General features: G+C 40.0%; 1 protein-coding gene across 1 annotated transcript in view; it reads left to right on the top strand.

Annotated features, from left to right (window-relative positions):
* Positions 1-12,386, top strand: part of ITPRID1 (ITPR interacting domain containing 1) — a 70,747-nt gene that overhangs the window by 53,749 nt on the left and 4,612 nt on the right. Inside the window, 5 exon segments of the mRNA XM_024736736.1 lie at positions 5,979-6,081; positions 9,084-9,209; positions 9,346-9,370; positions 9,481-9,638; positions 9,673-9,946. Coding sequence (XP_024592504.1) covers positions 5,979-6,081; positions 9,084-9,209; positions 9,346-9,370; positions 9,481-9,638; positions 9,673-9,946 — 686 coding nt within the window.

Consider the following 12,386-nt stretch of genomic DNA (forward strand, 5'->3'; position numbering starts at 1 on the left):
ATTAATTAGGATTAAAATTTAAAGATACTGGGAATTCCCTGGTGGCCCAGTGGTTAGAGCTCTGTGCTCTCACTGCCGAGGGCCCAGGTTTGATATCTGGTCAGGGAACTAAGATCGCACACACAGTATGGCCAGATAAATATATAAATAATTTTTTTTTAATTTTAAATAAAATAAAAAGATGCAATGCTATGAGAATACTAGATTAGCCATGGCAAAGCATTTTTAGTTATCTGGGTGATTGTCCTGGATGTTTCACTCAGAAAAGCAATAGCATATTCAAAAATGTTTAACTGAAGAGACGTTTGAAAAGGAACTATTTACTGAGGTGGGCCGAATTCAAGGAACCAATAAGAGATGGGGAAGCACCCCTAGGCTAGGAAGAGCAGAAAGCCATTACCACTCCTAGGTCTGAAAAAACAGTGGGAAAGAATCATGTTAATGGAGCCTGGTAAAAGTGGAAGCTTTAGAAGGAAAACACTTTACCTGGAGATCTCTCCGTAAAGGAGTGCAGCTATTTTCAAATAGTACCCCGAAGGAGGTGGTGGTAAGTAAGTACTCAGTGTTCTTTCTCCTGCCCTTCAATCTCTACCGGTTCCTCCCATTGACTGAACACAAGTGAAAACCTGGAGGAAAGACAGGGCAAAAAATGACTGGAGTAGCGGCAGTGAAAGTAAGGAAGGGCAAATGGAGACTAACCAACACACAAGTGGCTTCCCAGAGAGCTTCCCCTTTGCCCCCGATGTAGCCACCACTCCTACATCTGTCCCCTAGGATGTAAGTAGATGAAAATCATAAGCCTGATTCTTGATGAAAATTTTAGTTCTCCAGCTTGGTGTCTCCAAACTTTTTTTCCTTTTTCATCCTGGATTATTACATTTTTAAGAATTGTATTTTTAATAAACAGTTTTTACATATAATTGTAAGAAAAATAGATGCAGTTTGGATACTTAAATTGTTACTTTTGATGAAGTAGGCTACCGTGTAAACGGACTGTTGCCTCTTGCTGTCTGAGCAGTTGGCATAATCAGCTGCCCATCAGCTGGTTAAATCAAGCAAGGATAATGTTGCTCCCAGACAGCTTTGCAAGAGAAAAAACATTTGGACCGGTGGTCTTCACAACTATGGTAGTTGAATCAGTACAGAAATTAAAAGCTTCATATAAATTGGTATCACAAAATTTGTAATCCACCTATTGCCTCAAATGGTCATGGCGACGTTGTTCATTTAGCCCTGGAAACTTCTATTCTCCTATTTTCAAATATGAGAAAAGCACCGGTTCCAAATGAAAAATTTTCATTACATTCTTGCCGAATGATGAATGCAGGTTTACAATTCAAAATTGGCTCTGTGCCCCCTCTTTTTTTCTCAAGAATATCTAATAAACAAGTATCTGTGTAGACAAAGAAGATATGTGTATTGAAACAATATAATCTTTATAGATTCATATAAGTGTTCTGTTTCAGAAATAATTTAATTGATTAAAATTACCTTGTTTCATTCCAAGATTCTTCATGATCAATCCCCTGATTACTTTATGCCACTTAGCTCCAGGCACACTGGCCTCTTCTCCTTATGGGTAGAAACATAGCTTGTGGGGGGAAGAGGGAGCACAGAAACATAAGTCACTCCCTCTGATTACTCTAAAATGTCCTTTTCAACTATTGTTTAGGTAGTGTGTTACATGACAGCTTCTAAAAAAAAAAATGGTATGAAAAGATGCCAGAAAAAGCCATGTGAATTATGTATATTTTAAAATATGGTCAGACCATGAGACCAATAGAGAAGGTTTTTCACACTCACCTCTCAGCAGAAACCAGAGGATAAGAGCACATCAGTTTCATTTTAAAGTAGATATTTTGCAACTCAAGAATTTTATACCTTTTTAGGTTGTCATATAATTGTGAAGCAACATTTCAGATAAGCAAACTCTCAGGAAGTAGAGCACTCACATTTTCTTTCTCAAAGATGTACACCAGTCTACCGAATGAGGAAATCCTGTTTAAGAGGATGAGCAAGGCAAAGTAGAAGGAAGTGTAAATTATACAGACGTAATCCAAATGTCATGAAAATTCTTAAAAAGAAGGCACATGAAAAAAATAATTTAACAACAACATTCTAGATCTAAAATCCTAGATCATATCAAAGAAAGCTGAATGCAGAAGAAAATAAAATTATCAACAAATACTGATTAATTGGGCAGTCAATAGACATGTATAATTCTTGATGTTGAAAATCGCAGTGCGAAATATGTTTGAACTTTTTAAGTTACCACTAATTAAATTTAAAAACACACTATATGCCTTATGAATTACCAGAGGAAAAAAGCAACCTCAGAAAATAGAGTCCACCTGGCAAAAGAATAATCATTGAAAATTAATCTTACTAATGATACTAAAAAATATTGAGTGCCAGGCACTAGGCTAAGTGTTTTACATTATCTCATTTAATCCTCGATTAAGTCTGAGATAGTTATTTATGATGCAGTCCGAAATCAGGTCAGCTTAAATGTGAAGTTATGGTCTTTATTAATACAATAAGAATAGCAAATAGATTATAACTTATGTCCCAATTCTCACTGATTAGTATTAGCCTTTGGTAATGTTGAACTGATAAATATTCTGAGGCTGAATCCCAGCTCAGCAGAAAAGACCAGCATGGACTATTAGTGATGCCTATTTTTTAAAAAAGAGGGCTTCCCTGGTGGCACAGTGGTTGGGAGTCCACCTGCCGATGCAGGGGACACTGGTTCATGCCCCGGTCTGGGAAGATCCCACGTGCCACGGAGCGGCTGGGCCCGTGAGCCATGGCCACTGAGCCTGCACGTCCAGAGCCTGTGCTCCGCAACGGGAGAGGCCACATCAGGGAGAGGCCCGCGTACCGTGAAAAAAAAAAAAAGAGAGAGAGAAGATTTGCATCAAGTATGCCATATGCTTACTACATCAATCACAATTATAAAAGTAGATAACATAAAATTACAAACAATAAGACCAAGATCATATTTTATGAAAATGGTTATAGATATAATAAATGGATCTAACAAAGTAAAAGACTCAAAGGTTTTAAATAAAATAAAACCTTTTAAAATATTTTAAAATATTTAAAATAAAGAATCACAGAAAAGTTAAAAGAAAAATGAATGGGCAAAATATACCAAAAAGTATGCTAAAGTAAACAAAAAGAAAACAGGAATTCCAACGTTATTATTATTAGATAGAGTAGAATTCAAGAAAAAAAGTACATACAAAAATTTATGAAATCAAGCCAAAGCTATGACAAGAGGCAGAAACTTAGTCTTTGTTCTTTTTAGAGACTATAGAATGAAAAAAAAAATGATTTATTTGACTGACAACATTAGAAAATAAGTAAGAAAAAGAAAGTATTCCCATTAATTCAAGAAGTAGGAATCCAAAAATGTCAATAACTATTGTAGAAATTAAAAGTTGTCAAAGAATTTCATCTTTTAAGATGCACCACAATCAGTGGTTTTATGGCTGAGCACTTTAAAAAGTTCAAGGACAGGCTTCCCTGGTGGCGCAGTGGTTGAGAGTCTGCCTGCTAATGCAGGGGACACGGGTTCGATCCCTGGTCTGGGAGGATACCACATGCCGCGAAACAACTGGGCCCGTGAGCCACAGCTGCTGAGCCTGCGCGTCTGGAGCCTGTGCTCTGCAACAAGAGAGGCCGCGATAGTGACAGGCCCGCGCACCGTGATGAAGAGTGGCCCCCACTTGCCACAACTAGAGAAAGCCCTCGCACAAAAACGAAGACTCAACACAGCAAAATAAATAAATTAATTAACAAACTCCTACTTCCAACATCTTCTTAAAAAAAAAAAGTTTAAGGACGTGATACTAGCTAAGTTTTCTACACTGCTTGAGAGCATAGGAAAAAAAAAGAGAAACCTATCTACTTATTTTTCTATACAAGTAGCACGATCATTATATCAAAATCTGAAAAAGAAATTCATGTGCTTACAAATACACACATATGAACACACACACAAATTATAAGGAATTTTTGATAGAGAAAAATTCACAATATATTATGTGAAAAGAAGCAGAATATATATTGTGTATGTTAGGATGATTATTTTATAAAACATACATATACATGTGCACAAAGAAAATGTACTGGATTGAAGTAGATATATATTATAGTAACTTTCCTGTATGGTTAGATTATACGTAATTTTTATTTTCTTTTTTATGTTTTTTCACTTTGCAAATTTTTTTCACTGCTATGTATTACTTCTATAATGCTAAAAAATAACTAATGGTATTAAGCCAAAAAGAAGCTGATTTTAGAGATGCAGCTATTTTTTTTGTAATGATGAAGGAAGATTATTCTGACTAAAGAACAAAGGAGAAATTGCTAAACCTGGACTAAAAAACAAAAAAAAGAGGGAGGGGGTGAGGGAGAGGGAGGGGAGTAGGAGGAAAAAGGAAAAGTAAGGATTCCCAGGTTGTAAGAAAGAGATTGAACAAAAATGTCAGCAGGGTGCTAATGGAAGTTATCAAATTCTTATGTAGAAATCTTTATGGGATAGAAACTCCTCTGCTTCCAGCCTGCTGGCATAGAAGGAAAAATTAAATCTCTTCAGGTGTACCCGCCACAATCACGAATATTGTCAGCCTTTCTTGAGTTCTAGAATCCAGTCAAGATAAAATATAAGCTGTGTGAGCCCAGGTACTTTTGTTGCTGTGTCCATGGAGTTTCTGGAGCAGTGCAGGGCCCTGCAAGGCCAGTGAACATGCGTTCAATGGAAGAAGGGGGGTTTGCAGTAGAGCACCCTGCCCAGCTCTGTCTCATGGCCTGTTCTCTTCAGAATATGAACTGTGACTTGGCACACAGCAAGAATGTGTTTCAAAGCCATAGATAACACAAATAGCTTTCAGAATGGAGGTCAAAATCATCCCTGACTGGATGAAAACATGGTCCCAAGCTAGCTAGGTCAATCTTGTGAGAATACAAAATAGAGACTGATCTCAGTACAACCCAACACTGCAAACACAGCCTCTGACTACACTAAACTTAGGCTGTGTGTACAGAAGAGAAATACAGAGAAGAAGGAAGAAGGCAGTCCTGCTCCACTCCATGCTGGTCAGACCATGTCCCAGTCACGGAATCAAATTCTGGGCGCCCAGTTTTACAGTAAACATTATTAAGTGCTTATTCCAAAATATAAAACACAAATGGCCTGGAGACCCTGCCCTCTGAGGGCTGATTTAAGGGGATCTGGGGAGATTTAAGGTGAGGAGAAAAGGCCTGGAGGGTACAAGAGAGCTTTCTGGGGGAAAATGGGTTAGACACATCCAGTATTACTCCACGGAGTGAAGTGTGAGCAACAGATGGAAAGTACTGAAGTAGATTTGGCTCAATATGAAAAGGCATTTTCTAAAAGGTATGATACCCTCTGAGTACACAAGAGTAGGTCTCTGTCACCACAAGGGGGCAAGCACCAGCTAGATGACCATCTATAAGGAATGTTCTAGAAGGTACTCCTGCACTGGATGGTAGGATGCACCATGCAGGCTTCCAACATGGGGGACTGACTGGCCCATAGAGAGGTTTTATTTGTTCTACAAATGATTTTTTTTTTTTTTTTTTTTTTTTTTTTTTTGCAGTACGCGGGCCTCTCACTGTTGTGGCCTCTCCCGTTGCGGAGCACAGGCTCCGGACGCACAGCCTCAGCGGCCACGGCACACGGGCCCGGCCGCTCCACGGCATGTGGGATCTTCCCTGACCGGGGCACGAACCCGCCGTGTCCCCTGCATCGGCAGACAGACTCTGAACCACTGAGCCACCAGGGAAGCCCTACAAATGAATTTTTTTTAAATGCCTTTAGGGGAACACACACTCTGGAGTCCAAACTATTCACATGGCTCCCTATCGTCTTGAATCTCGCTGCTTCACATATCTATGCGACCTGCCCAGCTCCTAAAGGCATTCGAGTTGGCATAATCTGTAATGTCCAGTCCAATTCGAAGATAATTTGCCCCTGAGATGTAACTTCACCACGGAGCTGTCACAGAATTTTCTGCCATTGGAGGATGGAAGAGAGAAGAACTTGGCAAAGAGGTAGAGTAGAATAGCTCAGGGAAGATGGGAACCCCAAACAGCCTAAGGTTGAACCATTTCTTTTGTTCTGCACAACTCCAGCATACATCACACCCTTAAAGATTCCTTTTCTTTTTCTCCCTCCCCTCATTTATGTTTCCATTCCACAGGCTTTTTTTTTTTCCTGAGCCTCTAGGAACTCAGACTACATTAAGTAAAAACTTTCCACTTAGGATTCAGAGCTTTTATCACTAACTCAGCTCAGAAGAGCAACCCTTCAGGTTGACTTCTCTTACTGCTTTCAGCCATTCCAGAGACTTGTCAGAGCCCTGCCTCCTCTGTGCTGTGGTTGGTGTAATGCTGCCACCTGGTGACTGTTTGGACGAAGTGCCTGCAGCATCACTCCTCCCAGGCAGAAATGTTTCACACCCGTGAGATGGTGAAGCAAACCTTCCCGGGGCAGGGTCTACCTAATTGGGAGGGTAAAATCTTAACTCTGTGAGGACAGTCCTGTGCTAGGAAAGGTAATTTCTAGTAAATATTAATATTAATAATGACACTCATTAATGATATTTAATAACATTAGTAATGATTGAATTCTGAAAGATAATATTAAGATGATGTTCTGCAGTAAAAATGTATATACAATTACATCATCTTTTCCACGTACATAAATTCTTCACGTATGTATTATTGGATATTATCCTCTTCGCAACCCCACAAACAATATCATCGGCATATTTATTCTTTTCCCCATGAGGAAACAGACACAGAGAGTGTAAGTGGCATGCCCAAGACCACACAACTAGTAAGTAGGAGCGTCAGGGGGCTTCCCTGGTGGCGCAGTGGTTGAGAGTCCGCCACTTAACCCAGTAGACTTGGCTCCAGATTTTCTAGATGACTCAGCTATGGGAGCAAACTGGATCTTAGTAGCATACATTATAGAGAGATTAACCCCCCACCCCGAGCTACAGGATTGGCAGAATGAGGGAATCAGCAGTCTAAGGGGCATGACAAACTCACGAGGGGATTCGTGGTGGTTTGGTCCAGGATCCACCCAGTAGGCAAGCGTTTGAATAATAAGATATAGCTAGGGGAAAGGGACTGGTAGGGGTAAGGGGTAAGGTAGGGGTAAGCCAAGGCCCCAATCTAGTGGAGTAAGGAAGAGCTATGGCTCCTTGTGCATATTAAGTGCATAGGGAAAATCCCATTGGAGGTGACGAGGCTTCTGAAGTTCTACCTGTCTTGGCCCCAATAGTTTCAGGAACTGGGTTGGGTTGGCCTGGGGGTGCAGGTACTAAGTCCATTACTCTTGCCAGAGGCCATATCATCTTCCCCTAAGTCATGCCAACCTTCATATTACATATTAGGTGTGAGGGTGTGGGAGTGCTAAACGATGCACATTTGTATTTGTCTATTTGCTTAATCATCTATCATAGCCATCCTGGACTAGGCAATTTCTCATCCTTTGTATCATGTAATTCCTACAACCCTAAGAGAATGGTTAGAATTTGCAAACCCGGGACTTCCCTGGTGGCGCAGTGATTAAGAATCTGCCTGCCAATGCAGGGGACACGGATTCGAGCCCTGGTCTGGGAAGATCCCACATACCACGGAGCAACTAAGCCCGTGTGCCACAACTACTGAGCCTGAGCTCTAGAGCCCGTGCTCCGAAACAAGAGAAGCCACCACAATAAGTCTGTGCACCGCAAAGAAAAGCAGCCCCTGCTCACCGCAACTAGAGAAAGCCTGCGCACAGTAACGAAGACCCAGCGCAGCCCAAAATTAATTAATTATTTTAAAAAGAGAATTTGCAAACTCAATTTTGAGAGTTTATTATCGAGTTGTCAAAAAGGTGGTTTATAGGCAGGAAAGATTTTTAGCCTCCTGAAGAAATGAAACCATCTGTAAATTGAACCACATTTTCCTGGCGACTTGCTCAAAATGATTCCGATGCATGTATTTGGCTTCTAAAACACAAGATAAATAAGGCTCTACTCCTGAGAGAAATATGCCCAATTCCACCATTTGATCTCACCATCAAAGAGAAGTTTTCATAATCTGGTTTCTTCACAAATTCACTTAAATGAGTTTCAGAGGTTATTTTTGTTTATTTTTGGTTTTTTTGTGCTTTACAAAGTACAGTTAACTAAAGGTAACAGTTATAATATAACTATATCCCTTTTAGAGGAAATCACTCTCTCTACTTTTTAGGGACCCTTTATGTTGGTGGTTGTTTATTTTCATTTGGACCAGACTGACTTGAACCTACCAGCATACCAATAAATGGGCTTTAACTGATAATTTTGTTCTAGTGCTCTAATGTATAATTTCATTCCAGAGTTATAAGAAAGGGAATAGCAACCATTTTATATGAAGCTTACATTCCAGAATAGTAATTGCTTAGACATTATCTGGAAATTGTAATGAATAATGATGTACTGGGAGTCCTTCACAGCTTGTGACACAAATCTTGCACCAAAACAAATATAGAAAAAGTGAGAGGTTGCGAAGTCTGTTTTGTCCATCTTCAGCGAGTTTCAACCCTTCTGTTGAATCTTTGGGTCTCCTAATGTTTACATAGCATGGTGGAAGGGGAATGTAACATTCTGTCCATTGCAGTACATATACACAGATGTATAAATTGTGGTGTTTATTGTTTTCTTAGTGTGGCATTTAAGGCATATGCATTCCCTTCTGGATTTTCTTCCCCTTAGTGAAGATGCATCTCACAATCAGATTGTTATTTCGTTTTAAGAGATGTTCATTCCCCTTCCTTTGTTTCATGTTTGTTTCCTTTGTTTCATGTTTGTTTCATGTTTGTTTCATTTGTTTCATGTTTGTTTCATGTTTGTGTCCTTTGTTTCATGTTTGTTTCATGTTTGTGTCCTTTGTTTCATGTTTGTTTCATGTTTGTGTCCTTTGTTTCATGTTTGTTTCATGTTTGTGTCCTTTGTTTCATGTTTGTTTCATGTTTGTGTCCTTTGTTTCATGTTTGTTTCATGTTTGTTTCCTTGTAACAGGAAACCAGTGACTCAATTTTACACCGATTGCCCTCTGGGTCTTATGGTGATGCACATCACAGAAGTGAAGGATGGGTTCCTGAGGCCTGAGCGAGCTGGGGCTGTTCCCAATAGGAACAGAAGGCGGTAAACTCTGTCCTGATATTAACAACGCCTTACTGATGCAAAAAAAGTGTCCCACAGCACGTCCCCAAGCCCAGTGAAGCCATGCCCTATACAGGCGACCTTGTCCAAACATCTGGAAGGTCCATTCCCCATCTAGATTAAGTGGCTGGCGATACTCCCAAGTGGGGCCAAGGTGTAGTGCTTCGGGTCAAATACCACCTAGGGCAGAATCTGAGATGGGAAACCTTCCTCCAGATGCTAACGTAAATGCTCCAAGTCTGTGACCATCCAGATGTTCTGCAAACTGGCATCAGCTGCTCAGAGTGCTGTGGTCTTGGGAATGGATTCTAGAGAAGCAACTTTAGAATGCACTACGTGTGACCCTATTACCACAGCAGAACCAGGACTGGGAACAGAAGCAAGACAGTTCAATGATGTTTCTGTTCAGACTTAACACACGTGAGCCTAGGCCCTGGCATTGCTGTTCAGCTCCAAGTAACAAGGCCTAGCCCCTCACCAAATCTGTCTCTGCAGACACATGTTTCCCTGGTATCTACCCAGGGGGCACCTGCCAAGCTGTGCCTGCCCACTGTGGTGGCTGCTGTCACTGCCATCTCCCCTGCCACGTGGCGAGGCAAAGCCCCAGCTTTGTGTCTTCAGCCTATAGGCCCTGTTCATACTCACATAACCATCTGGAAGTCCAGTTCAGGAAGGCTTTGAACGTCCTTCAGGACACCACAGTGAGGGAGCTGTATTCTGTCAGTATTTACCTCTGCAAAGATGGAGAAGCAGACGCAGCAACGATAAATACCTCAGGGATAAAGTTCAGCCTTCCCTTCCGAATGTGAGCTCTCGGGACATACCTTTCCATTTCAAATCATGACTAATATTTGTAGACTGTTTTATTATTTAAAATACATTCTCACAAATTTCTTCGTATTTGATACTTCCAATCACCTTATGAAGGAAGGAAGGCAAATTTTATTATCCACCCCCATTTTACAGAGGGGTATAGAACAGTACATTCATATGTAAGGTTCTAAGCATCAATGCGTCTGTACCTCCCTTCAGTTCAGTCTAACTGAAAATTCTGTCTCATATTCACTTAGCTGTATATCTTGCACAAGCCATTTCATCTCTCTGAGCCTAGTTCCTGCTTTGTAAAATAGGGAGACTATTCATGTCATCGATGCAGGATCGTTTTCGGATTAAATGAGAGAATCGGTGGTTACCGATTTTTGTTACTATTTTATTATTGTTCAGGTCTTAAATATAGAACTTCTCATGTCAAATAGAGGAACTTTTGGTCTTCCTTTGCTGAGCTTGTTTAAAAGTGAACATTGAGGTTACTGAGGACTGAAGGACCCCCAACCCTGTTCAGCTCCTGGTAAATCAACAAGCATTTAGTGAGTCCTTCCAATGAACCCTCTTCAGCAGTTCTCAAGGTCAGAAATAATCTAGGCTATCAAGGCTAGCCATTGATTTAAAAAATTAAAGAGTATCAAACATGAAACTATGTGTATAGACAGGGTGGAAAAACAAGGTAGCACATATAACGTAGGACTATAGCTGTTCAAAGGAGAATGAAAGGCAACTACGATTTCCTGGGTGCCTACTATTTGGTGCCTTCTGTGTTACCTTCCCATTCTGTTAATTCCACAAATATTTACTGAGTGCTATACCAAGCACTTTATTTATGCTGTGTCAAATAACCCCCATTTTCATCCATGCCATAAATGTGCCAAGTCCTCCCTCTTTCACAGATGAGGAAACAAGAACTGAGAGAGTTTAATTTTCCAACTTCTCACAACTCCTAAGTCCAGAGTCACATTCAAGCTTAGCTGACACCAAATCCTTGGCCAATCCACTCCAAAGATGTGTCCAACTTTAAGATATCTAAATCTATGTAAGTGTAACAGTAACATGAGAAAGTGATTATTTGAAAGATAAGGCAAATTACTGCATGGTCCTTCAAGATATAGAAATCTATACAAATGTAATATAAATATAGAAAGTGATTATATGAAAGATAAAATAAGGGTTGAACTAGTAAAAGAAGGTGTTGAGATCAATTCTAGGTATAATATTATGCTAAGTTTCAGTGAGAGAAAAGAATAAAAGCTAACGATATAGCTGGGGTCCTTTGGAGTAAAAAGACCGAGGTTCAAATCCTGGAGAATGGTAGGAGTCATCATCATCATTGATGTTAGTTGAGAGATTGTAAATGCAGTGGTTTTCAATTGGGGGTAATTTTACCCCAGCCATGGCGACATTTGGCAATGTTTGGAGACATGTTCGGTTCTCATAACTGGGGTAGGTGCTATTGGCATTTAGTGGGTGGAGGTCAGGGATGGTGCTAAACATCCTACAATACATAGGACATCCCTCACAACAAAGGATTATCTGACCTAAAATGTCAACAATGTCAACGTTGAAAAACTCAGCTCTAAGGGAATAAACATCTACTTGACCATATAGTTCATGAAGACAAATGTTAGGGATGAAAGACAGCTGGAGAAGGTGACATCTTAAGAGGCTATAAGGGGAAAAATATTAAATCCTACAGTTAGGTACTCCAGTTTCCATGATGAAAACCAGATTATTGATCTAACATATCCTGGAAAAATATTATTTTTCTAATTTACATTTTTAAGATAAATTTCATAAGGAAATATAAATTAAACCATAGTTGGTTTTATATTTTGTTTAAAAGAATAAAGTATAAAAAACCAAAACTGTGTTTAAAACTTCAGAAGAAAGTCACAGAGAGGGTGTGCTCTCGTGGGTTATCTATGATAATGGTTTGCTGATATGATTAATTTCTTATAAATAAGTGATTTCTTCACAATAATTTGTTAATTCGAAATAAAATCTTTCCAGAAAAGAAAATGAGTTGTATATGAAATAAGAGTTTTGGATATTAGAAGATCCATCTATAATGTTTATTATTTAGATTTAAAGAAAAAGAAAATCATACAAATTTTAAAAAGTAATATGAGCCGGGCTTCCCTGGTGGCGCAGTGGTTGAGAGTCCGCCTGTCGACGCAGGGGACACGGGTTCGTGCCCCGGTCCGGGAGGATCCCACATGCTGCGGAGCGGCTGGGCCCGTGAGCCATGACCGCTGAGCCTGCGTGTCCGGAGCCTGTGCTCCACAATGGGAGAGGCCACAACAGTTAGAGGCCCATGTACTGCAAAAA

Source organism: Neophocaena asiaeorientalis, unplaced genomic scaffold (genome assembly GCF_003031525.2).
Source record: "Neophocaena asiaeorientalis asiaeorientalis breed wild unplaced genomic scaffold, Neophocaena_asiaeorientalis_V1.1 scaffold612, whole genome shotgun sequence".
In the NCBI taxonomy this organism is placed as follows: Eukaryota; Metazoa; Chordata; class Mammalia; order Artiodactyla; family Phocoenidae; genus Neophocaena; species Neophocaena asiaeorientalis.